Here is a 27555-nt window from a genome sequence, read left to right as displayed (position 1 = left end):
AACACCTGCTATTATACTAGTACATTTAGTTACCATAGATCTGCGAGGGATGAAAAAAATATGCACACTATTTTTCTTCACTTGGCAATATAGATACAGATAGATAGATAGAGATGTTTATAAATGTGTAGGGGGCAAGGTTAAGTGGACATTTTCTGCTGTACACGAAAAGAAATTTCTATTGTATTCCCCCTCGTTCTCGTGATCAGAACACTTGACCTTGTACGAAGGAGTGGTGGTGGGGGTAAACGCATCGCTGGTGAGTCGGTGATGGCATGCGAGGCAGCTAGTGCCGGTTAGCGAGGCCGGACGGAAAGCAGCAGCATGTCCGGCAGGCCACGCCGCAGTGCCTCCTCGGATGGGGGTCTGGACGCTGCCCCGACCTACATCATCCTGTCTGACCGGGAAGGATCCAGAAAAATGGGCAGCAGGGAGGAAGTCCGCATCGTTCAGGTGAACCACAGCAAGAGAAATGAGCTGCGACGTCAAAGCTCTGGAGAGTCGGCGCCCGCGCAGGCCAGAGAAATGGAAGAAAAAGTGAGGCGAAGCAAAGAAGGCGGCCATATGAGAGACTTTGCATCCTCAAGGCGGGTAGACGAACCTCAGCCCCTTGAAGAGAGACGCTCGAGGGAGAACGGAGAGGTGAGGAGGAGCCGTGAGGGGAAGGAGAGTCGCCGCACGAAGGACAGGTCAAGCAGCAAGAGGGACAAGGAGAAGAGAAGGAGCTACCCTGGCGAGGAGAAGAGTGGCACCCGCAGGGCTCGCACGCCTCGCAGGTCCAGAAAGCTGTCCCCGGTGCGGCCCTCCTCCACCATCCCGTGGGACAACAACGACAACATTATTTACATCACCGACGACCCCTCGCCAGTGAGTATTACGAGAGGCGACGGTGGGCAGAGCAGAGGAAGGGCAGGGTCGTGTTTGTCATAACAGAAGATTTTGTCTCCTCTCTATATATGTGTCTCAGTTGTCATACCTATATAGTGATCTCTTTGAGTTGTTTTCGCTATATATAAGAGATCGGAGGGTCGGCCCCGGACGCTTTCTATTCGGATTTTTTCTTCAGTGGAAAATTCAGATCCAAGGATGTTATTTTTAGATATGCGTATGTATATATAAAAATTGTAGATATATAGATTGTGTGTGTGTGTGTGTGTGTGTGTGTGTGTGTGTGTGTGTGGTGCGTTTACATGTTTATGCAAACTAAAAAATGAATTAGTTCGAAACAAAACCCGATCAAAAGATTTATTTTATAACTATTTAGCATCGTAAGATTAACGATGCATACTATAAGGGTGTAACATGAGGTATTGCATGTTGTAGCTTTTCTTTTATTTATGAGCCTCCAGTGCTCCACCGATAGTTACAGTGAATAGCTGGCTTGTAGGTAACCAGCAGGGGGCGTGTAGAAAACGAAATGGTTGGCCAGCAACAGTCTCCGCGAGTCTCCGGTCTTGGTGTCAGGATTTCAGAACCAACCACTGGGCACCCCTCGGCCCTCACTCTGTTGAGCCATCCGTAAGGTACAGAAATGCAGGGTGGGGTCTGTGGGGGAATCGGCAAACTTTTCTATACCGAGAAAAAATAAATTTGACAGGTCATATCCAAGAAGTTTGTCGAAGTTTTTATTCTTTACATTTTTATTTATCCAAGCGAAGCAAGTGTTGCGTTATCAAAAAATGAAAAGGTTTATTGTGGCACAAGCCACAAGCAGACTTCAGCAATACCTCAATACGTATATAAAAAAATGACATCGTGTCCATGAAATTTCCCGAGTTTTTCTCATCATTTCCTAGTGAGGTGAGCGCTGCGTGTTGATTTGTTAGGTGAAAAGTTTAAATATTTTGCTTGTCGGGTAAAACCTCAAAACAATTTTACAACTGAAAAGTGTGTGTGTGTGTGTGTGTGTGTGTGTGTGTATTTACCTAGTTGTAGTTTTACAGGGCCTGGGCTTTACGCTCGTGTGGTCCCGTCTCCGTATCTACATTTATCCAACTTTTCTTTAAAGCTGTGCACACTCCTCGCCGATACTACATTCTAACGTGTGTGTGTATGTGTGTGTGTGTGTGTGTGTGTGTGTGTGTGTGTGTGTGTGTGTTGCCTTAAGACTGATCCTGCCTAAGCTGATTGCCAAGTTATTTTGCTTCATTTTCCAACGGCGGCAAGTGTTTTATCATCAGTATATGAAAACGTTTAATGTGGCACATGAGGCGAGCAGACTTTAATATTGATCTACTGTTAGGTCCGTGAGGTGACTGCCGAAAAACAGAGACGCAAATAATAGCGCCAAAGGAAGCAATCGGCATTGAAGGTCACTAACAATGTTTTACGATGAACTGAGAGAAAGTTGGAAAGATTCGACCCACAACACAGCCACAACTTGATCATAAAAAAAAGCTAACCGATAGGCGGCGTGTAAACAGCGAAATGGTCAGGCAGTAACAGTCTCCGCGAGTCTCCGGTCTTGGTGCCAGGATTTCAGAACTAACCGAAAAAAAAAACATGGTAGAAATACGTGCATGAGCCATTGTCACGTGTAAGCCTAGTCGATGGGCGGCCGATTAGAGGTGTGTGTGTGGGCGGCGCGGTTGGGTTCTCTCCATCACCGACCCGCTCTCTAAAAATACACCTCCACCCTGCCCCGCGCCAGGCCCCGGATCCAGGGTTTGTCGCGGGGAAATAATACAGGGGTGGGGGGAAGGGACAGGGTCAGCTATTATAGTCTTTTGATCCTTGGGGCGAGCTGCAATGATTGGAAAGCTTATACATAGATTAACGGTTGTATTAATTGTTTCCTGCGGTGGTATTTATTTTTTTCCGGGGAAGATGAAAGACACAAGATAAAAAAAAAAAGAGGATAATGAAACCGAGTGTCGTTAGTGTTATGTATCTCGCTATGATGGCTGTGGTGTTATTTTTTTTTAGGACAAGATCTAAAGCTGTAGGTGAAAAAAATATGAAAACTAGAAACCCTCTCTGTAATTGCGTATAATGATGATATGAATATGTTGTTGACTTCTCTCTCTCTCTCTCTCTCTCGAAACTCCGCTCTGTAGTTGCGTAAAATGATGATACGAATATGTTGTTGATTTTCCTCTCTCTCTCTCTCTCTCTCTCTCTCTCTCTCTCTCTCTCCACCCCCCCCACCCCCTCACGTTCAAGATAATGCATGGTAATCGTACTCGGAGGCATTGCAGCGCTGCCCTCCCCCTCAGGTTGTATCCGTGTGGTATATTGGTTCACTCGGGTCGCTAGAAACTGACTAATGAAACCCCGGATACTGAACTCCATATAGTTTTAGAGTAATTGGCCAACTGTCAGTGTGCAAAGTATTCATTTATTATCCACCCTCGGTCTGTAGGTAATACCCTCGTATGTTCATTTGAATCTAAGTGGATGTTTCTTTGTATTATCTTAGTAGTAATTTATTGTTGATTGGCCCTCTGTTTGCCGGGGCTTATTTGATATAGATATGCTTATTTTGTTTGTCTATCTTGAGAGAGAGAGAGAGAGAGAGAGAGAGAGAGAGAGAGAGAGAGAGAGAGAGAGAGAGAGAGAGAGAGAGAGAGAGAGAGAGAGAGAGGGCGGACACGTTTACGGCAAGGGGCGTCAAACCATGAAAAAAACGCCCGCAACATTCTACTGCATTGTGTGTGTGTGTGTGTGTGTTTGCGGCAGCAGGGAATCAACTCTGCTTTACCCTTTTTCCTCCTCCTCTTGCAGCATCATAACTCACACCGCCTTTTTCTCCCGGCAGATAAATGGCGGGCAGGACGAGTGGGAGACGGAAGACATCATCCTGGAGAGGGGCAACCAGGGGCTCGGCTTCAGCATCGCCGGCGGCACAGACAATCCTCACATTGGGTATGGACGTTCAGCATTTATCTTTTATATCTTGAGTCTCTTCTCCTTGCCCTCAACTCCCCCTTCCCCTTCCGTCTCCGTCTCCAATCCTCACATCGGGTATGGACGTTCAGCATTTATCTTTTATATTTTGATTCTCTTCTCCTTGCCCTCACTCCCCCTCCCCCCTCCGTCTCCTTGGACCACCCTCTTGCTTCCGGTTTTATTTCTATCTTACCTATCTCTGTCTCCCTCCCTTCCCTTCGGTTCCTCCTCTTTCATCTCCGTTTATTCTTTTTTCGCCTCGTTTATCATCGTCCCTCCTTCTATTCTACCGTTTTCTTTATATCCTTCCGTTTATCCTCGTTTATCATCCTACCTTTTTCTAACTTACCTTTCTCTCTATTTTCCTTCCTTCGGTTTTTCCTCTTTCATCTCCGTTTATCATTGTTTCTCCTCGTTTATCAGCCTATCCCCTTCTATTTTACCGTTCTGTCTCCCTTCCTTCGGTTCCTCCTCTTTCATCTCCGTTTATTATTGTTTCTCCTCCTTATCATCCTCCCTCCTTCTATCTTTCCTTTCTCTCCATCTTATAACCAATAGAAAAATGAAAAAACAAAAACTGGAAGACATATGGTGAGGCTAATTATAATTGGTGTAAATTTTCAGACTTCATATCACCTAATTTCTGGGACAGGATGTTACTGTACACCCAAATTTTCCATTTCATATATGCAACTCATTCTCCTCTTTAGAGCATCTTTTGATATTGGGTGTATAAGATTAATGCACTTTTTGTCCATCCTCCCCCTTGCAATCAATACATTCCTCCCTTATTCTCAACCTCGAACATTTGTTGGACTTCTGTTATTATATTTCTTCAGCTGAAACTGTGACACACAAATAGCATGTCATTTTCAGAACTCCAAATGATCTCCGTATTTTCCCATTTGCATCTAGCTTTTGATGAAGGACCAGCTGGCATGGTTTTCCCTTTGCTTGCAGCCGCGTGGGGTAAACAGCAAAGGCAAAGAGAGAGAGAGAGAGAGAGAGAGAGAGAGACGAAATCACATGAGTGGTTAATGGACTTCTAATATCGAGCAATTGAAGAATTGTTGCGTTTCTTTATACCTTATTAATATGCTCTCTCTCTCTCTCTCTCTCTCTCTCTCTCTCTCTCTCTCTCTCGCGCACACACACACACACACACAGAGGAGAGTGCATGCCTCCCCCCTCCCGCGGCCTCGCCACATGCGACTTTCTATTCAAGCTCATCCCTTTACTGTCCAAATCCCTTACGCACGAGTTAACCAGCATCTTAACTCTTTGATCCCTCACGCAGGTAAACTCTGGAACAATCTTCCTTCATCTGTATTTCCTTCTGCTTACGACTTTAACTCTTTCAAGAGGAGGGTATCAGGACACCTCTCCTTCTGAAGTTGACCTCTCTTTTGGCCACTCTGAGCGCTTTTTGTGGGAGCAGCGAACCGCGTTTTTTTTTTTTGTTTTTTTTTTTCCTTAGAGCTGCTTCCTCTACTGTAAAAAAAATAATAGATTGTAATACCTATTGTACTTTGCAGGTCAGACACATCTATCTACATCACTAAGCTGATAGCTGGTGGTGCAGCGGCCACAGATGGTCGTCTTCAGATAACAGATGTCATAGTGTCAGTGAATGACGTGAGTGTGGTCAACGTGCCTCATGCGACGGCAGTGGACGCACTCAAACGGGCCGGCAACACTGTTCACTTGGTTAGTTTGTTACTCTGTTTGCAGTGTTTACCTTGTTCCTTGATCTTTTTTTAAATGTATGAAACTCCATTAACCCAGTAGCAGCGACGGGCCAAATTTGTGGCTTTACCGTGTAGCAGCGACAGGACAAATTTGTGGCCTTACCATGTAGCAGCGACAGGACAAATTTGTGGCTTTACCGTGTAGCAGCGACGGGACAAATTTGTGGCCTTACCATGTAGCAGCGACAGGACAAATTTGTGGCTTTACCATGTAGCAGCGACTAGCTAAATTTGTGGCTTTACCGTGTAGCAGCGACAGGCCAAATTTGTGGCTTTACCGTGTAGCAGCGACTAGCTAAATTTGTGGCTTTACCGTGTAGCAGCAACAGGCTAAATTTGTGGCTTTACCGTGTAGCAATGACGGGCCAAATTTGTGGCTTTACCGTGTAGCAGCGACGGGCTAAATTTGTGGCTTTACCATGTAGCAGCGACGGGCTAAATTTGTGGCTTTACCGTGTAGCAGCGACGGGCTAAATTTGTGGCTTTACCATGTAGCAGCGACGGGCTAAATTTGTGGCTTTACCGTGTAGCTGTGACGGGCCAAATTTGTGGCTTTACCGTGTAGCAGCGACGGGCAAAATTTGTGCCATGATATAAACCCCCAAAAAATAGATGATACATAATCTGATCACAAATGCTTTGATATATATTATGAAATGGTTTGTGTGAAGGGTGATTTTTTCTCATTTTTCTCGCTTGGAGGGACCATTAAGAAACATGATCCCCGCTGCTACCGGGATAACATGCTTGCCTTTTGGTTATGATTCTGGGAGACTTGAGAGGAACACCTTAATGGAATATACAGAGCAGTTTATCATATCTTTAATGGTGTCACTTTATATTACTTGTAGCTGTTTGGTCATAACCTGATAAACGTTTGTTGTTCATGGACTGTTCCAAATCGCACCAGCAGATAACAGACAGAATGAATGTGTACAAAAATTACAAAAGTTCCAATAAGTGTTTGAGAGGACGGTGTTACACAAGAGCTTTGATCAGCTTTGAATAATTTTTGCCCATGTTTTGTTTTGTCAGAACTTAATTCACTGGCAGCATGGGCTTTGTATTAAATTTCTGTTGCAAGATTGTTACTTTGACATATATTTTCAGCCACTGTTGCTTCCATTAATGGTCATGGTGATGTGTGTAGTATGTAAATGCATTTTTATTTTTATTTTCAGTGTGTGAAGCGTCGCAAACGACCCCCCAATGTTCTCCTCATGGAAGTGGAATTAATCAAAGGAAACAAAGGCCTTGGATTCAGCATTGCTGGTGGTATTGGTAATCAACACATTCCTGGTGACAATGGCATCTACATCACCAAGATCATGGAGGGGGGAGCAGCACACGTGGATGGCCGTGTCTGTGTGGGAGACAAGCTCATCGCTGTGAGAGACACGCCTGTAAGTGGAACTCAAGGGTTCAAGTTTACTAAAAATTTAGTTGATGTAATTTGTTTTCAATTTGATTCATTATCTTTACCCTCAACTCATTTTGAAAGGCTCACATAAGTCAGTCATGTTCTCTTAATGGTGGCTTTGATAACCAGCCATGTGGAAGTGAAGCCTTGTTTTTACAACCTTTAACTTCTCCTTGATGGCACCCACCAAGGCTGCATGCCTCATACATAAGAACATAAGAACATAAGAACATAAGAACGCAGGAGTCTGCAAGAGGCCGGTAGGCCTGTACGAGGCAGCTCCTTTGACCCTAAGCTCCCGTGTATCTAACCCCACCTAATATCGCTGTCCATGAATTTATCTAGTCTATTTTTTAATGTGACAATTGTATTGGCACTCACCACATGACTGCTAAGCCTATTCCACTCATCCACCACCCTATTAGTAAACCAATTTTTGCCTATGTCCCTGTTGAATCTGAATTTATCCAGTTTAAACCCGTTACTTCGTGTCCTACCCGGTTCTCTTACCAACAAAACCTTATGAATGTCTCCCTTATTAAAGCCCTTCATCCATTTATAAACCTCGATCATGTCTCCACGCACCCTTCGCCTTTCTAGAGAATGCAAGTTTAACTGTTTGAGTCTTTCCTCGTATGGCAAGTTTCTCAACCCCTGAATCATCTTAGTCATCCTCCTCTGCACCGATTCTAACATTTTGATATCCATTCTATAGTAGGGTGACTAGAACTGAACCGCATAGTCAAGATGAGGTTTAACTAATGCTAAATATAGTTTGAGGAAGACTGGGCTTCTGTTGCTTACGCTCCTTGAAATAAATCCCAGTACCCTATTAGCTCGATTTCTAGCTTGAATGCATTGTGCCCTTGGACGGAGATCAGAGCTCACTAAGACCCCTAAATCCTCTCGCTACCAGATCTACTTATGAGAGTGTCATTTAAGCAATAGTTATGTGAGGGGTTGTTCCTACCTACACTCAGAATACTGCACTTCCCTACATTGAACTCCATCTGCCATTTATCCGCCCAGTCATATAATCTGTTGAGTTCACCTTGGAGAATACTAGCGTCCTGATCCGACTCAATTACTCTACCGATCTTGGTATCATCTGCAAATTTACTAACATCACTACTAATTCCTGTGTCTAAGTCATTGATATAAATAATAAACAAAAGTGGACCTAATACCGAACCTTGTGGGACCCCACTCGTAACACATCCCCAGTCAGATCTTTTACCATTGATTTGCACTCTTTGCTTCCTATTGCTAAGCCACGCCTTGACCCAGTTCAAAACTTTACCCTCTACTCCGTGAGCCTGTAATTTAAGCAACAGTCGTTGGTGAGAAAAGTTGGAAGAAAAGTCTGGGGCAAAACAATAAGAATTTGAAATGTTTAGGGATGATGGAAAATGAAACAGGATGCCCAGAGACAATAGAGATGGTAACCTCAATCAGTGGTAAAAATTCAATTTTAATGACTTTATTATTGATTAACAAAAATATTAGGCAAAGGTTACCCTTGAAGCAGAGAATACATGACCACACATGGCAGGGGATCAAGAAAAGGCTTTTCGGAAAACAATCTACACTATACAGTACCCTCCCGAGTTTTGTGCTTGCTTTGTCCCGAAGGTATAGCGCTAAACTCGGGGTATTGAAAACACTGATAAAGCGCTTATTGGTTCCGACCCGTGGAGAAGCTGACTTTCTTTTTCAACTTTGCTCCCTTGTTATCTCAAAATATGTACCTTGGTAAAAGGAAGAAAATCGGAAGTGAAAATGAGTCATTTTGAAGCCGCAGTTGAAGGTGGCTGCCTTATGATTGGCTGGCAGTTCTGAAAACACACTTGTGATTCGCTGTGACTGATGACGTCATCGACGGCGCTCACCCAATGAGCAGCCTTAACCCAAGAACGTCGGCAGACCCTTTTCATGGCTTTCACGAGTCGTTGCTGTGGGACAGCGGACCCTAAAAAGGGCTCGCCATAAAACACCTAATTCGAGCTAATTGTAGGCGGTAGTGGCATACCGCAACCCACCAAAAATGCACTAGGTCATTGTGGTGGGTGAGTGATCTTGAGGTGGGCTTTTATTGTCATAGGTGGTGCTATAAGGTCATGTCATCCTGAATTAGCTATCCATACAGTAATCGCTTGTCAAACTCTCTTTAGTAGACAACAAGCGACTCTCGGCTTGATGCCACGCATCACGAGACTATTTTGTAACAAACACCACCCAAAAAGAATGGAGTTTGAGTATTAGTAAATATTTTTAATGGCTTTATGGTTATGAGAGGAGTACTCTGATGTACATTCCATGCTCTTTTCTTAGTCTCAAAATGCAGTGTAATTTTGTCGTTTCTCGGCCACTTCTCAGCTTTCCCATAGCCGAAGCCCACGGGTTAAGGCGGTGCCACACTGCCCGTGTTCCTCCAACCGTTGGGGCTACGGGCAACTGCGGTTGCCTGTACGCCCAACTGGGAGCGAGTTGTCGGTTGTCCATAACCTGGTGTCACACTGGGCCTTTTTCCTCCAACCGCAATGGCAGTAGGGGCAATCAGCAACACCAACTTTTCCGGGTGTGTGTCACACACGGCCAAAGTCGGTTTCCCACATCCGTAACGTAAACAAAGCAGTCGCCCTGTATTGACATGGCGCTGCCTGCGAAAGTAACGACGAAACGAAAGTTTTGTTCTGAAGTTAATATTGATAGTTAAGATGGATCAAAGGAAGACAGGTTGATTATACCACAGCCAAGAATCGAACCACTGCACGGAGATGACAGCCCACAAAATTTCAAGCTAGCGAATTGGGAAGAGTTGGTACTTAGGATTTATTGTCTACAATACTCTATACGGAGACTTGAAACGAGTTTGTATTGTTTATTTTCCTCTATTTTTATTTGTGCATGTTCTAGTACAAGTCTTTATGAAGCCATTGATACCAAATTTATTGGGGTACCATATATCTGTGAGGGTAAAATACGTCCGGGAATGTAGAGTATCGCGGCGGCAAAAAAAGGCCGGTCGGGCCTGAGAAATGCATGATGAGTGGAACAGAAACTTATTGGAAACTTACAGTGTGCAAGAGGGTTAAAAGTATTGGTCATACTCATTTATTGTATTGCAACACAATCTGATCACAGCACAGATCAATACCTATCTTTTAACAATATGCAATTACTTATACCTGAGAAATCATTACTATAATGTACATAGTTATTTACATTCTAAACCTTGATTAATTTGGACAATTTTTCAACAGACTGGTGATGTAAACCTAGAGAATGTCACCCACGAAGATGCAGTTGCCTGCCTCAAGTCCACCAGTGACCGTGTGGTCTTGGTGTTGGGTAAGGTGGTCACCTCCCAGACCAATGCCACCCCAGAAGTGTCACCCCTTCCCTCACAGCCCACTCACCAGCCCGACCACTCACTTCCTCCCTGTAAGTTGTTACATAACCCTTTTCTACAGTTATGATAATATATGAAATTAATTTATTTGATTGTAGGTAGAGCTAAAAATTACTTATTAATATAAGTTTATGGCAAGTGCAGCAAAGTTCCAGTAAATCTTAAATTTACTGTAGTGCTAAAGTAAAGTAATAGGTACCAAAAACACTCATTAGATGTGAATTCATTAGATATGAATACATAAACATGTGAGGGAAATTATAATGAAAAAAGTGGTTTAAGATGTTGTACATAACACATATTTTGAGCCTATTTTCAGTGTTTTTGTAAATTATTGGCATTAATATGTCATATAATCTTACATAGTGATATAGAGTATAAAATAATGAAGAAATAATCTGGATAACTCAAACTGTGAGTGATGAATGAGGTGCATGGGTGAGACAAAAGATGGTAACCGAGGTAGGAATGAAGGCTACTGGGCCGCTTCTCCTCCTGTGTGTATTTACATCAAAAAGGCTTAAATTAAATAAGACTTACTTGGTTTTGGAAACTGGAAAGCATTACAGAACTGAAGGGAAACATCTTGATATTAGGGATAGCCAAATAAGGATGGCCATAAGGGATCAAATGTCAGGGTGCAGCAGAGTAACAAACAGAGTACCACGGGGATCAGTGTTGGCCCCAGTAATATTTTTAATTTTCCTAAATGACCTGAGTAAAGAGACGAATAGCTACAATAGTCTGTTTGCAGATAATGCATAAGTAATGGGAAGAGTAGGGGAGGAAGAGGCTGAAAAGGATAAAGGAAGACATTGGCAAATTTTACAATTTGAGCCAAGAGTGGAAAATGTAATTTAATGTTAAGAAATGCAAAGTTCTGGAATTAAGCAAAGGCCCCAAGAGCCCAAGATTGAATTTATAAAATATATAGTCATCTATTCAACAAAGCCCATGACGAAAAAATAGGCAAATTATAAGAGAGACCTATAAGCATTCTGCAAACATTAGAGTGACATTCCACTACATGGATGAAGATATGAAGCTGATTGTGGCAGTAGTTCAACCCAGATTAGATTATATAGTGGTGGTGTGGTCTCCATGCAAAAAGAAAAATATTAAGATAATTCAAATGATTCTTGGGGCAACAACAAAAAAGGTAAAGATTAGGTTTATTAACTTTATAGGAGAGGAAAGAGAAGATATCTGTTTGTGGTTCACAAGGTGATTAAGGAAGTGTAAACGATTGACATTAATTACCTATTTGTGTGAGACACTAGAGAAACACGAGGTCACAATAAGAAATAGAGTAAGACAAGGTGCCTAAGGGACATCATAAATATAACTTTCAAACCACTAACTAATGGGGAGCACACGCCAGGGGGTGTCACTTCACTCACCCACTGCCTACCTCCCTGATGTTTCCCCGAGCGAGCCCCCTTGCGGTTATCCTTCCCATTCTAAAGTACTCTTAGCAGGATTGATCAACTTGCCCCAGTTATGAGCTACATTGGCATTCCCTTGGTCTCTACCTAGGGCTGTCTCATACAGAAACAACCTTATAAGCAGAATCAACATCTGGAAACTATGCCATGTGCCTACATAGCCAGAGTTGGCAATCACGAACTTAAGCTGGTAACAGCCCTCGATTCAGTTTCATGAATTAGTCACTGGTTTGAACAGACTGAACTCTCATCCAGCAAGCTTCCAAATGCCTGGACCTTGGTTTTAGCCCAGGAGACCTTCAGTCTCAGTGGCAAGCAACCCTTGGATCATGGCTTTACCCCCAGCTTTCAGCATTTGCATTGGCTAAGTGGTTAGCATGCAGGCGCAGTGTCCAGGAGGATGCAGGTTTTCATCCCCCCCACGCTCCCTTAACCCGGTAGCAGCGGGGATCATGTTTCTTAATGGTCCCTCTAAGCGAGAAAAATGAGAAAAAATCACCCCTCACACAAACCATTTCATAATATATATCAAAGCATTTGTGATCAGATTATGTATCATCAATTTTGGGGGGTTTATATCATGGCACAAATTTGACCTGTCGCTGCTACACGGTAAATCCACAAATTTGGCCCGTCGCTGCTACCGGGTTAAGCTGGGATTTTTCAGTCACCACCAAGTGGCCTCAGATGACCTACATGCTGTTCTGAAGACCACCTATCAACCCAGACTCAAGATTCTCCCTAAAAAGAGGATCAAAGATGAGCTGCAAGGGACAGCATTAGCTAAACAAGATGGCACCTCTATAAACACTCACCTGTGCCATAACGGGCTAGGGCTGACCGTCATGCCTCTTCAAAAAAGCCTATTGGCACCATAGGCTGAACATAAAAAAATATATATATAACATCCCAGCTGCCTTTCCATCCTTCAACTCCCTTACAGCCTCTCTCACCTCTGCAAGAGAGGGTGGAGTTTTGTCTGTTGGTGGATCAGCAGTCACCATCTGCAAACAGCCAGAGGGAGCTGTTTGCTTGGGGGCTCAGCCATGTACAACTGCCCAAAGTAATCGGCCCAATGAGCCCAGTACCCATCCACATCTGACACTATCTGCCCATCAGCCATTCAGATAGTACTTGTCTGAAATGTGGATTTGAAGCAGAGCTTCTTCACACCTCTGTGGTCTTGTTGTTCACCATTCCTGACTACTACTCTGCAGGCCTGGTTCAAATCCTGGCCCGGGTAGTTGGCTTACAGCTCACCCAGCTGTTCATCCTCCTATTTGGGCTGGTTGAGAAATGGGTAACTGGAAAAACCTGGGGAAGGTAATCTGTGGCAATCCCGGATTTCACATTGGGCTGTGTCCCGGGGTAACTGATTCTTACCTTCCACAGGCTCAAAGGGCCAACGGATCGGAGATGAGCACCGCAGCCACATGCAGCTATATCATATGCACCCACCTTTACTTTCTTCAGAGCTCTGAAGGCAGGTCTAAGGTAGTTTGCATTGAGACAACCTTCGACATCCTCTGACATATCTCTCCTTATCCCTCAGAAGAGTTCTAGTCCTTTGTGACAGAGTCCTGCATCAGCCCGAGTCCCCAACTGGCTTGGGAGCACAATTCTCCTCTATATTCTCCACCGTCTCCCTCAAGGCAGCTCCACTCTTAGACTTTGGATACTCTTCTATGCACTCCTTAGCAGCTTTGAGTGTTAATTAAACACTTAAAGGTATTCCACAACTCACCAGGGTCCTCTAGAGTATCAAGCACCACACATCGATATGAGACTGCCACTGCATATGCCTGAGCACACACCTGGTCTCAAGATGGAACCCCTGTCATCTGTATCTTGAGAATTCCTCGGACCTGATGCATATCCTGTGTTGCAATAGCAAGTCTGTGGTCAGTTGTAAAGAACTCAACACTTCGGAAAATCCTACAGTTCCGAAGGATCCTCCATTGAGTACTAACAAGGATGTGATCAGTCACTTTTGCCACACTGCCAGGATTCCTATACCAAGTCTGGCAGTGAGGCTTGCTTTTCTGGAATCAGGAACCAGCAATCCAGGCCTCTGGACTTTACAAAGTTCAGGAGTGAACTCCTTACATTTCTGGTGCCAGAGCCAAAGGAACCAACAAATAATTTGAACCCAACTCTCTCTGTGCCAGTAGTTGTATTAAAGTCAACCAAGATAATGTGTCACATGGGGGGCACTGGTTGACTACAGAGTCGAGCTTGGCACAGAACATGTCTTTCTCTTTAACCCAGTAGCAGTGGGGATCATGATTCTTAAATGGTCCCTCTAAGCGAGAAAAATGAGAAAAAATCACCCCTCACACAAACCATTTCATAATATATATCAAAGCATTTGTGATCAGATTATGTATCATCTATTTTGGGGGGTTAAAATCATGGCACAAATTTGGCCCATCGCTGCTACCGGGTTAAGTTCACACATTTTGGTAGGGGGATACACTGTAGTAAGAGATATGAAGCCAAGGTGTGTTTCAAGCTCACCAACATCATACGTTCATCAACTGGGGTAACCCTAACAACAGAGGACTGCAGTCAACTAGAAATGGCTATAGCTACTCCTTTGAGACAAACACCATCACTACCCTGACCAGTAGTAGCCCCAGTATAAGCCCCACTACTGATCTCTGAATTCTCAGGTCTTCTCGTCTCAGAGAGCCCCACTATGTTCACTCTACCCCAGATGTTTTGACATCTAGAATGACCTTGAGAAGAAAATAGTCCAAGCCAAAAATATTCATGAATTTAAAGCTAATCTTGATAATAAGATATGTGAAAACAGGACCTTATGAGCATAGCTCAAGTCCCGTGTATCTCAATAAGGTAAATGAGGGTCATTCTAAGAAGATAATTACCTGCCAGGAAACTGATCATAATTATACCAGCACTCCCATCCTTTTATATTTCCTAGGACTTGTGCACAAGCTTTACTTACTGTAACAAGTGGTACCTGTACTATCTCAATCATAATGCAAGTTAAATCAACAGTTTGACATGTTCTCTTCTCACCAGCCCCACCATTTCTGTTACTCTTCTCAAAGTCCAAATATGTTTGGCTCAATTAATTCACTCCCATAGATGAAGAGCACATTCACTGTGCATTCCTGTACCCCAGAGATATATTTAAGTTTTCAAATAGTGGAACATATTACCAGAAGTCTTTATATGCATATGCATGGACCAGGGGCTCTTAGACAATACTGCTATTAGGAACAAGACATGATGTTACTGGCTTTTTTAATTTCTCTTGTTATGCTTATATCAAGCAGCAAAAACAGAGGCAGCATCAACCAGCACTAAGCACCTCGTGTGTGTGCTAACCAGTAATAATGATGATGGAATTATTCATGTACCTTTAAAAAGCAAAAAATCTATAAGTTCCAGGACCTCATTTCTCAAGTAAAAGACAACTTGTAACTGCATACCTGTCTGGATTACAGTACTGTGAACAGGGATGTGGTCTTGTTCCAAAGCTAGTTATCTGAATCAAGCTTCGATTCCTTCTTTGTATCACCTTAGAAGTTTTGATCAGAAGCACCAAAACTTCCACAAGGCTTGGAAGTATGAATTGTATTTATACAGCATTGTGTTTGGAATAATATGAATTTTTATAACACTAAACTGCTCTTTAGAGAGGCTCCAAGGGACAGCAGATGATCTCTGTACTCATGTTATTTGGAGGTTCCTTAGCTTTTCCTTCACCTAACCATTCTTCATTGTATTTCATGAGTGGTCATACGTGTGGTGCCAAACAATATAATTAACTAGACATGACAAATTTGTTTATTCAGAATTTCTTTGGCTAATGGTTACAAACTGAAACAAATATCACTGAAAACAATTTTTGAGTAATATAAAATATAGTGTTACTTCAAAATTTAAAATGATAAAGTATTCTAATATTTCTCATGTATGTTTCTTTCCTGATGTGTAATATAAATATGATACAGTTATGCCTTCCATGATTGAGATTATTCTTTTTCTTTCCAGTATCTCAATCTTCCTCTGTTTGCTTAGCCACCTCCTCCATGTCCTGATCCTTGCTAAGTTTATTGCTCTCAGAACCTAATGTAATTAGTTGAAAATATCTTTCTTAACCTCGTGTGGAAAAGAAGTGTGTTTGCTTGCATATTTATTTAGATTAGCTCTTGTAGATAGTTGTTGACCAGCTTAAGATTGATTAAGAAGATAACTGTTGACTGTCACAGTTCACTTTTAGAAAATGAACCAAGTAGCAATATTATGCCAGTCATGTAGCTGCCATCACCTTGCTCATCACTAAAGTCAAGGCTTAGTCTTTCTTTAGCACACTAAGCATAATGGTCAGAGAATACCATTTACAATAAGTAATGGCCTATAGATGTAGACTAATGGATAAACATTACAAGGGTAGATGCAGGATATATATATATATATATATATATATATATATATATATATATATATATATATATATATATATATATATATATATATATATTCAGTGAGAGAAGGAAGAGGCCTGATATGCTTCTCAGCTGTATTTTTCATTTACTTTTTCTTCATATTTGTTCTTATTAGTACTATCAGTATTATTTTATCATCATCATCATCATCACATTGTATGCGGCCAAATTGTATGGCACAGCTGGTGGTTTATGAAACAATGAAAATAGACTTTGTGTGAGTCGTGTGGGTGGATAGGAGCTGCCTGGCCTCACTTTTGTGCTACTTGCTGCATTCACTTAAATAGCTAATCCAAATTTTTATGACAAAGATAAAACTCGATAAAGAAGTCACTATTTGAGTCAGATACATTGAAATTTTGTGGACTTCCACCTCTGTGTCTGCCCTTGTGTAGGTAGGGTGTGTGCCTTTAACAGAGCTGAGCCCCTTCTTGGCAGCCGGCCTTGAGGCGATCAGTGCTCCTCCATAACTAACATGTATGATGATCCCCACATGTTTCTGAGTGCCTGTCTAACTGTCCCCCCCCTCCCCCCGCCCCCCAGCCACGCCGCCCCCAGCCCCCCACGACACCAGCCTCAATGACGCTCGCTCCACGCCTGACGACCTCATATCCAGGTAAGTGAAACTGTGTGTGTGTGTGTGTGTGTGTTCTCTTTTATATATCTTGTTTACGGGATTGCATCAAGCTCGCATTGCCCTGTGTTTCAACTCATTTTACCACATGATTTTTTTCCCCATATTTTGCTATGAATCCGTTTTGCAATGCATTTAATTAATCAGTTACGGGTTTTCTCCTTTTTCTTCGTGTGTGCGTTAAATGCAACTGCAAAATTGTATCGTTAGTGTTATTATATAGTGCCACTGGCGAACATACTACCTTACCTCGTTGGCTTTTACTTCCCCTCACTAATCAATAATCGCTAATCAATCCTGCAACTTTCCGTCGGCATGGGAAGGAGGAAATACCCGTTTGGGGGGATGCGGAAAGGGAACACTGGACGGGGCGCAAGGCAGGGAGGGAGGAGGGATATTATGAGTCGATTTCACAGTCCAACACAGTGTCTTCGTAACAGCCCGAACCAAACTACAGAATCCCATACAATCCAAAACGGTGAGGTCTTCGATGCCACACTAAATACACAAGACTTTTCCTGTATAGTTTCATCAAATTTGTGAACTTAAATATAGACACCAGACACTATACAAGGAAATTTCGAAGGCTCTGGTATTGGTTTGGGAGCTTACTAACCCATCATGGGGAACTGTGAAACTGGCCCTATGTGACGCCTGATTAATGGAGTATGGGCAAGTCATTCACCACGGCAGGAAGAGTATCGCAGTATTTTCTGTTTCCTAGCTCAGCGTGAATGTATATACACACCAGTTTATCCTAGTAATACCATATACCTACTACAGATGCTTTGATATGGTTGGCGGCATGCAAATTGGTGTTCTCGTAAATATTGGACGTGTAAGATAAAAGTTTGTAGTGGCTCGAAAAAATGTATGTACTGGTCACTTAAGTGTTTTTTAGGGCAATATAGGCAACCGGTTCAGTTCATGACGCTCGTTGAGTAGTGATACATTGATAAGTCCAGCGGCATATGGATCCTACGAAAGATAACAAAATACCTTGTGACGTTTGGCAGTTTTGTCATTGTAGTATTTCATGGGACACATTAGCAAAGTAGCAGTAGTTTAAGACGCCTGATGAGGATACATATAACGGGGCTCAAAGTCTACAACACCATCGGCCTTTTGACTCTTGTAATAAAATACACGGACACTGACTACTCACTCCACAGTCTCCACTCGTTGAAGTGATAATTATAATGCAGGGGTGATGAATCGGGAACTGCCGTGACAGTCTTATTTCCCCTCCACCCCCCCACCCCCCCCCTCCCAACACCCCACGTCGCATAACCCCCATAGTTCAGGTACAAGTGCAGGAGGGTGCTAGCTGTCAGTGTCACCTACTTGAGATTGTGTGTCTTGAGCTGCGTGTTGAGACATTTTATCTTCCCCTTTTACCGCATACTTTGAACATTATACGTGTACATGATTTTCTTTTTTTTTTTTAGGAACGCATTATGGACTGAGGGATTATGTATTTAAAAAAAATATAAATATGTTTTGCATGAAAGTAAATAAGACAAGATAGCCTAGGCCCTGGACTGTATGGCAAGTTTTAAAGAAAAAGATACATAAAGTATTTGTACCTGACTGAATAGTACTCAGGAGTTACTTTATCGTTTTATGTCGATGTCAAGGAAGCAACTATGGTGTTGACCGCCAACTCTCCATCTGAGCCACAATGGGGAACATCCCGACGGGGGTAAGCGGTTGGCGGGGAGCATTGTGGCCGTTAGGAGGGGAGAGGCCAACTCGCAGCTGCCAGTTTCCCTTTCCGTTCCCCTTACCCCCTACCTACCACGTCCACCTACCCTACCGCCACCTCCCGCGACTATGGTCTTGCCTGTGATGGTGCACGAAATACAATATACATTTGAGCGTATACAGTCAGTTGTACAGGCTCAAGATAGGCCGTCAGGCAAGATAATCTGAACGTAGTGTAGGCCGAAAGGAACGTGGGTGACTAAAAGAATAAACTACTTGAAATCCATCGTTTGTCTGTAATCTCGACCATCTGCATGCCTGTGATGGTGCATGAAATAGCTTTGGATAGAGTGGCTGCGTGGGAGCTTGCTCGAGGGGACCGTCGGGACTGTGGGAGGAGTCTATGGAGCAAAAGGCCCCCGGGCTTATGTTCTCCGTTAGTTATAAATATAATATAGTTAGTATACTACGTATACGTACACTCGTCCAGGTTGTAGGTAGGCCAAAAGATTATTACTTGAAGGGATAGGTAAATGGCTCAGTATCGTGGCACTTTAAAAAAATGGATTCAGTAATGAGAAGTGTTGAAGGTAATAGCCAGGTATAGGCAACGTTGTTATGGGTTAATTCTTTCATTGTGGATTAGACGGCATAGATCCGTATTGGGTATTGGCATTAAGAAACATATGTGTGCTTTATTATTTTTCCACACACACACACACACACACACACAAGAAACTCCGTAGTGTAGTGCATAGCGCGCTCGCCTCACAACCAAGAGGTCCTAGGTTCGATTACCGAGAGGAGTGGAGACGGATGGGCAGTTTTCTTTAATCCGTGCCCCCTGTCCACCCAGCAGAGAATGAGTACCGGGTGTCATTCGGGGGTTCTGTCCCGCCTCCCGGGTGTGTAGGTGTGAGGTATCAGCCGTACCCAGTGAGCCGTCACTGCTGAGCTCATTGCATTCCTCATTCGGAAGGGTACTGGCTGGCGATCGCGAGGTCTATCGCGTGGTCAGACCATGGTGAATTACACACACACACACACACACACACACATCCAAAAAGGCTACATCACTTTTTTTTCTGGAGGCACGTATTAATACGTCTTTCCCCACACTCCCTAGCACACTTCATCACTCTCTCTCTCTCTCTCTCTCCAAGTGATAAGCTTAGAAATGAGTCACTTATAATTATGTGCTGCGAACGAATTTATCTGCGAGCGAGCGTTTCACAATGTTTCGCGCTGGTGTCCACTTTCATTTTCCGTGTCCATCGTTTCTGATCACCGCCCGAGCAACAAAGCAAACGCCTGCGGAGTCTGAGTGAGGCTCCAGCAGGGAGGAATTTACATTTTGGGATTTACTTTTTCCGCCTTGCATACTTATTTGGGGATTAGCTTTTACTTACTTATGCTTTTCTTTTCTTCCCTATAAGGAGTCACTTTCTCAGTCATAATTGCTGGAGTCGTAATTTGAAAGTGAATAAGTATGTAACTATGATAGCAGTAGTGGTGATAGTGATGGTAGTATACGTAGTAGAATTTAGTATTGTCAGTAATAGTATTAGTGGTTGTTTTTGTTGTTTTGCTGTAATGACTACAATAATATAGTTTTATTTTTATTAATAGGAGTAGTGGGTGTTGTTGTTGTTTTTGCTGTCGCTGTTGTAGTAGTAGTTGTAGTTGTTGCAGCAGCAGAAATATTAAATAATAGTGGGAGGTGTGCGGAAAAATATAGGCGCTGTAATTAATGAGGGTGGTCGGGGGCGGAGACGGGTTTATAGGAGGCGTGGGTTTTCAAGTCAGCCGTGGGAAGTTAAATGTGAAGGGTAATGGTGGTGGTGGTGATGGTGGTGGGGCGAAGGCGCGGTCATGATGCTGAGAGAAGGGGAAGGGAGGGGGCGAGGGAGAGGTCACGGCTGTCGCCATCCCCTTTCACCTGGCCAGCTCGTGCGATCCAGAGGCCAGACTCCCCGTGCCCACCCCTCCCCCCCCCCCCTCGTGCCTTGTCTGTCCCCCAGATGATGCAAGAACAACACTCCGTCCTATCGTGTGCATCATTTGGCCTCGTAGCAGCCATCGCAGGCCAGCCAGCTTGTAAATTAGCCGTGCCATTTATTTAGGTGAAAAGAGTTGACTTATACGGCCTAGACATTTTTTTTCGTTCTCTCTCTCTCTCTCTCTCACACACACACACACACACACACACACTGCATCAGGACTTTCAATTTTAAGCCTTTTTCTATGTAAAAGGACAAGCAATATGATCTTCATCATTTAGCAGAATGTTAGCACGATTGTATTACGAATGCCATGTTACTAACACCTCGTCAGGATGTTATGACCCAGCACTGCGCCATGTCATTATTTAGCAACTCTGGGGCGGCGCGCACGGCGACTGTTTGGAGAGGGGCTGTGTGATGCTGTCCAGACACGCCCCCGCCAGACAGGCCTGAGTTCCCGTCACAGACCAGACGGAGGAGGGTTGTTCATACCCCTTGTAGTCTTTGGGGAAAAGGCCTCTTGTGACCCACTCCCTTTAGCTAAGTTTCCGCTCGCCTCTTTAGATTAGGATACCTCCGTGAGATTGCACAGATCACTTGGCAACGAAATAAGAAAAAAATAATTACATAATTTCCCGAATGAAAGGGTAAGTAACCCGAAAGGATATGTTGTCACCCTTCTATATTTTTATTGTTGTTCTTGGAACAGAATTGATAAGAGTTTCCTGATATTACTAGGAGGAGGTTTAGATAAGAGAGTTACACGACCGAGCATTCCGTAGTCGTAACTGTGTTGTGACCGACGGACGACGCACGCTCACGGACAGGGACCAGCCGGAGGAAGTGCCGAGGCGGACATCCCTGGTGTGTGGTAAAGGCCTTGCACAATGTAGGAGCATCTTAAGGCTGATTCACACTTTACGTAAAGTGACCGGCATGGAACGTACCGTTCCGGACCGACAAAATATTATTCAATGGGTAACACGATATTGTATTCACACTGCTACGGACCTACACGTCTCCGGCTGTCGGCGATAATATTTTGCAGGTCCGCGCCGATATGGGCCGGTCCGGAGCCTGTCAGTGTTGGATAGTGTGGACCAGGGTCCAGAGAATATATTCTTTCTCTACCCTGGTGTGAACACGCTTCCGTCACCGACCGGCACCAGCACAGCAGACAGCGTGGCCTCGGGGAGCGTAGCTGCGTAGCACCTCTCTCTCTCTCTCTCTCTCTCTCTCTCTCTCTCTCTCTCTGAGCCAGAAATATTGATGGAATTTTTGCTAATCGTCCAGCAGTTCTTTATATGGTGTCACACATTCTTCTTTTGTTTTCCTTTTCTCTTAGGATTTGTGAACCCAAAGTCTTTTGTTTTATCCTTTCGAGTTTTTCGTTTTCCCATTCTTCTAGATTCTAGAAGTGCTCTTACAGCTAAGTCATTAACAGTTCCATTCTTAAACATGGTTAGCACAGCGGGTCGTAAACGTGCTGGTGTAGTGTGAGCCCCTAAGGCCACGCACAACGTCCATCGTCGCCATAATGATAGCAATGTATATAACCTTAAAACGTTTGTGTACTATTTACTGACCAAGAATATTCCTCGTGCTTCGTAGACACATCAGCTGCCATGTGTGATGAGTATCCATGTGATCAGCTCCAAAATGTTTACTTATTATCATTTGAGAGACTAAAGCTACATTGGTTCGCACAGTTCATAATTATGCATTACTTGACAATCTTTCTCAATAAATATTTCCTCTCCGAGAAACTAACGCTATGAATCACAGATAAGACGAGCGGATGTCTCATCAGCCACCACCCGACGCCCGACCTTTATTAAATGATTAGATAAGATACGTCGCCAGGACCCAAGCCTCAAAGTTAAATTAAGTTCTAGTAAATTGTTACATCTTTTCATGCAGCCAGTCCAGGACGGGCTTTTTATGGTGATGGCTAGAGTTGATCAGGAATATTCTTAATATTTGTACTTTGACAATGTTCATATGAATAATGAAAGTGACGTACTTACCATCTGAATCTTTATTGTTAATGATTCATCAAAAGCCGGGATAACATTTTCATGTAAACAAACTCCATTTCTCTGAATTTATCGCTCCCTACTCTGAAAATGGGTGCCGGTTTCCTGTGAGGATGCTGAGGGGTTTTAATATAAACAATTAACGTATTGTAAGGGTTGGCAATTTTAAATAGTATATTAAGTTATTGTATTGAACAATGGTTGCCAATTCATCATATTAATCCATATCTTTTGCAGATTTTGCTAAGAATGAATTTAAGTAAGCTTCCACATCATGAAAATATCTGCCTTCCTTTCACGTCAACGCTTGTTTTCCAGTAACGTTTGGAGAGGAACCGGACGCATACTTTTCACCCGTTACATACAATCCCAATAAATCAATAGAAAATCAATGATAACATCCATCCCATGAAAGTCTCCTGGTTAGGGTGCGCTGTTTTACTCCTGTGGGATAAAATTAGAAGCTAGACAGACCGAATCGTATGGTAAGCCTATGGGAGGAAGCTTATGAGGTTGTTATGGCATGTTTTGTCGTGAGTTGTGTTTATGATTCCGAGATCCTATTTGACAAGTTCTCGTTTTGGCGGGAAGAGGTAAAACGAGTTGTCGGTTTGTATTTTTGTGTATTTTTTTGCAGCGCTACAGCTGGTTGAAGAGTGACAAATAAGAATACCCTTACAATAACGAGCAAATATTGTACCATTGCAGTTTAGGCATAGTGTTGATATACGAGGAGAGAGGAGTTAAAAATACGTCAACATAGAGCGTTGAGAGCCAGTCAGGGAGGGAAGGGAGTCTGGGAGGAAGGACTCAGGGGCCACAGATGCTGTGTTACCACTACGCCGTCAATTTATCAACTACACTGCTATTAAATATACTATGATCTATTTGTTTGTAAGAGACAACTACGGTTTTGATTATAAATATCTGTGTAGCCGATGAAGTCACAACAAATAAAAGCTTTGTTCACCTGTATCTAAGTTGAAGCAAAGTTGGCACCCGCATCCCAGAGCTTGATAGTAACTCGCTGGCCAAGGCGCCACCACCACCACCACCAGTGTACCACCACCAGTCTTGGCCCGGCCACTCCTTGTGATGTGTGTGACGTGTGACGTGTATGCGTGTGTGTAGTAAGTTGTGGTTAGCATGCGGTAGGTTGGACGGCCGTGGATATGATAGACTGTATGAGGCTAGAATTGAATAATACTTGGTGTACAAATACCAAACCAGGAATAATCGTGTGTCACTGGCATAGTGTTTGTTGCCTGCCCGAAAGTGTCGTTAGCTGGGTGTTGGCTGCCCGAGTGTCACCGGCGAGGTGTGTTGCTTGTGTAGTTGGCAGGGCGTGCTGCCTCTGCCCGTGTGGTGCTGCGGCGGTGTAGTGGTGGTGGCTGGCTGTCACAGGCGGTGCGAGCATAATTATGTTCGTGCACCTCTGGCTGGGTGTTGGCTGCCCGTGTTGTGCTGTGGAATATATTTAGACTTTTGTTCAGAAAAATTATTGCTTTGATGGCCAATGCTTCTAATGAAACTCAAGCCCCCCGGTGTATTTTAATGTAAGAGGTATATTGCAGCGTACTGTAATATCGCGTCAGGTAACTGGCAAGTGTTATGACAAAACTATTCCCAAGTGTTTAATTTAGCATGCATAACCAGCATGTCAAGTCAGTAAAGGTACATATATTGTTTATAAAGCAATAACAATATAAACCAAATAAAACCAAATTATTTGCAACAAGTTTCATACTTGTACGCGTATGCGTGTACGCCGAGACAGTGACGAGTTAAAGCATCTCAAGGAGCATCATCGATAAACCCAAGTTGTGGTCATCCGCCATGACTTAGACTCGGCGAGGTCGCTGTAAGGGAGCAAGGCTGTCGGGACACGTTCCTCCCAAGGTCGAGGCCAAGGCGGACAGGATGACCCGGAAGAATGGCCTGCCGCCCAAGGCCAACGGCACCCTTGTCAGGAAAAAAGACCCTCAGCTCATCACGAGGTAAGGCGGGGAGCACGCCGGCATAACTCAAGATTATTGTCCTTTATATATATATATATATATATATATATATATATATATATATATATATATATATATATATATATATATATATTTATATTTATATATATATGAAGTTTAATAGTCGCTGCTCCATTTTTGTTCCATAAGAGAGATGGAGATCGATGCTGGGTATTACTGTGTGTGTGTGTGTGTGTGTGTGTGTGTGTGTGTTCCCAAGATAAAAGAAAAGATATTGTGAGCCCACTGAAGTACTTCTCGTTATCGCAGGATGTGCATACCTCTTCAAAATATCTCAGGCTAAGTGAGTCAATTAAAGGCAAGATTTACCTTTAAATTATACCACATCTTTTAGAGAAAGTATTGCTTGGGAGAATTCCTGGAACAGTAACCTTTTGTCGGTTAGTCATCCCACCTTCAAAGGGTATCGTGACCTACCATCCATGTAACTCAGGCCTTTCAGCCAACCGCGTCGCCGGCCTGTCACTTGTATGGCAACACGAACATTTCATTTTTCTGTTGTTGCAGACAAACACCCCGAAGAGCTTTCGGTGAGAGTGAGCGCGGCTGCCAGTCATGAGTGGATCTCGTGTCACTCCAGGTTCACATGCCGAATACTTTAGCATTAACACAGCTAGCGATCCATCGTGTTGGTTGACCTGTTTGCCTTTTTTACGAAGACCAGCTGAGTCAACTGTGTTCGCTTTTTTTCTGACGCAAGGATTTTGGAGGCGATTAACTCGTTTCTCAACATGTGTGAGTGGTTGGAAATATCCCTGTACACATTGGCCTGCGATTGCAATGTCCATTACTTTTTTTTCTCGCGAGTGCTGCTTTTCGGCATGATATCGTATTTTAACAGGGCTGCTTTTGCTTTACAGGGCGCTGTTAAACATAAGTCTGCATATGATTGTCTCAATTATAAGCTAAACAAGGTCGCTTATTTTAAGTAAGCCTTGTTTGTCATACTTGTCGACTCCATTTTCATAACGGCTGCCAGATATTAAAACAAGATCATAGTATTCACTTTGTCGCTGTGGGTGACATCACATAAGATTACTACACTCACTTGCCTGTGGAAGAGCAGCATCTGATAGCTAGATACCGTCAAGGTGACTACTGGATGCCGTTACCTGATAGATTGCTCGATGCCGGCACTTAATAGAGATATTGTCAAGGTCATGTAACTCCCTTCTCATCAGGGTCGTCACATGATAAGGACTCCGTGATGTTATGGCAGTCCTCTCTAGCCGAACACTTTTGACCTTACCCTTACTGTGCATGTGTCGCTGTAGGCATGACTTTCTCTTCTCACTATTTTGTGTTTGTCAAATGTACGAATGTTCTTTTAATGTCTGGTTGAACTCATTTGTATTACGTCTCTCTCTCTCTCTCTCTCTCTCTCTCTCTCTCTCTCTCTCTCTCTCTCTCACACACACACACACACTGCATTTATTTTTGTCTCCTTTACTTAACGCCGAACACGTGGGTCGCTGAAGCCCATTTAGCTCGGTGAGGGATGACGCCACTCCCTTGGAACCGACCCTAACACACGTGGACTTGAGCCAGACTCGCCATCCACTCTAAACTCTCACGGTTGTCAAGTCCTTCTGGCCGGCTTGTGAGGTGTTGTGTTGCTCCCATAGTGACGCGTCCGCCCCGACAAACCGTGCAGTCTCCCCTTTCCCCTCACAACACACCCTCCAGCCTCCCCGCCCCTTCTCTTTCCCCCTCCCCAGACTCGTCTTGCCTAGCTCCTGTTGCCGACATTGCTGCCATTGAATTAGACATATTTTGTACCTTGGCGACGTTGATGTCATTTCACCCTGGCATGGTTAGTGTCATATTTAATGGAGCTGTTTTCACATTTTGACGTGTGGCATACGAGCATCCGGCATTGCTTCTGTCCGGACCAATATAATTCAGTTAAAATATTGTCTTCACCCCATTACTCTACATTAAAACTCTCCATGATTAGATAGGAATAGTTAACACGCATCCGCCGTTGACAGCATTCTTCCTCTCCCTTATCACACCCTATATCTCTAATGACAGAATATTACCATTATAACACAATCTTTCATGGATAAGAAGGAAGTACTACATACCAAGAAGCATCTACCGTTGACAGCTCTCCTCCCCTCCTCTCTCGACGTCCCGTATCGCTGACGACGCAAGTAGAGCTTATCTCCCAGCTAAGCCCTGCACCCTTGAGTGAGGTTGCTAGGTAGAAGGATGAGAAGCAGAGAGAGAGCGAGAGAGGTGGGGTGCAGCCAGACCTTCTCTCTCTCTCTCTCTCTCTCTCTCTCTCTCTCTCTCTCTCTCTCTCTCTCTCTCTCTCTCTCTCTCCTTTTCCCTTCCCCTTTGCTTTCCCCTCAAAACAAAAAACTCGCATCCATTCTTTTTTTATTTTCCCTTCCTCGCTCGCCTCCCCTTCCCTTTGTTCCCATTCCCCTTCTGATTCCTTCCACGTCCCTCCCACCTTGCCCCCCTCAAGCACATTATATTATTTGGCCTCTTGCTTTTTCCCTTCTCCTCCTCCTCCCTAGGTAGGCCGTAATCACACCAGCCTTCGCCTCCCCCCTCCCCATCTGGCTTACGGGGTACCCAGTTAATTAAGGGGGAGCGCCCAGTACAATAGAAAGATATTCGATAACAGAGAGAGAGAGAGAGAGAGAGAGAGAGAGAGAGAGAGAGAGAGAGAGAGAGGAGCTAATTAATTATCGTTAAAAGAATTATAAAAGAAAGGGGAATCTTGGCCTAAGCCTG

The 27555-nt window shown here is 43.6% G+C and overlaps 2 protein-coding genes across 3 annotated transcripts in view; both read left to right on the top strand.

The window, feature by feature from the left end:
* Positions 1–114: 114 nt before the first annotated feature.
* LOC127007454 (disks large 1 tumor suppressor protein-like) lies at positions 115–16334 on the top strand. Of its 2 annotated transcripts, none has more exons than XM_050878509.1 (6): positions 115–867; positions 3758–3864; positions 5424–5595; positions 6818–7039; positions 10320–10500; positions 15937–16334. In XM_050878509.1, the coding sequence occupies exons 1-6, from the start codon at positions 325–327 to the stop codon at positions 15981–15983; spliced, it is 1272 nt and encodes a 423-aa protein (XP_050734466.1). In that variant the 5' UTR covers positions 115–324; the 3' UTR covers positions 15984–16334. The 2 variants fall into 2 exon arrangements, with proteins under 2 accessions (XP_050734466.1, XP_050734457.1); XM_050878500.1 differs by lacking the exon at positions 15937–16334 and adding an exon at positions 13661–15915.
* A 7351-nt stretch (positions 16335–23685) lies between these two features.
* Positions 23686–27555, top strand: part of LOC127007446 (disks large 1 tumor suppressor protein-like) — a 52651-nt gene continuing 48781 nt past the window's right edge. Inside the window, exon 1 of the mRNA XM_050878489.1 lies at positions 23686–24765. Within this exon, the coding sequence (XP_050734446.1) occupies positions 24689–24765 (77 nt within the window). The 5' untranslated portion in view covers positions 23686–24688. The remainder of the gene's footprint in view (positions 24766–27555) is intronic.

This window comes from Eriocheir sinensis, chromosome 3 (assembly GCF_024679095.1).
Source record: "Eriocheir sinensis breed Jianghai 21 chromosome 3, ASM2467909v1, whole genome shotgun sequence".
Lineage (NCBI taxonomy): Eukaryota > Metazoa > Arthropoda > Malacostraca > Decapoda > Varunidae > Eriocheir > Eriocheir sinensis.
Note: the sequence above shows the minus strand (reverse complement) of the source record. Positions and strands in the feature narration are given on the sequence as shown.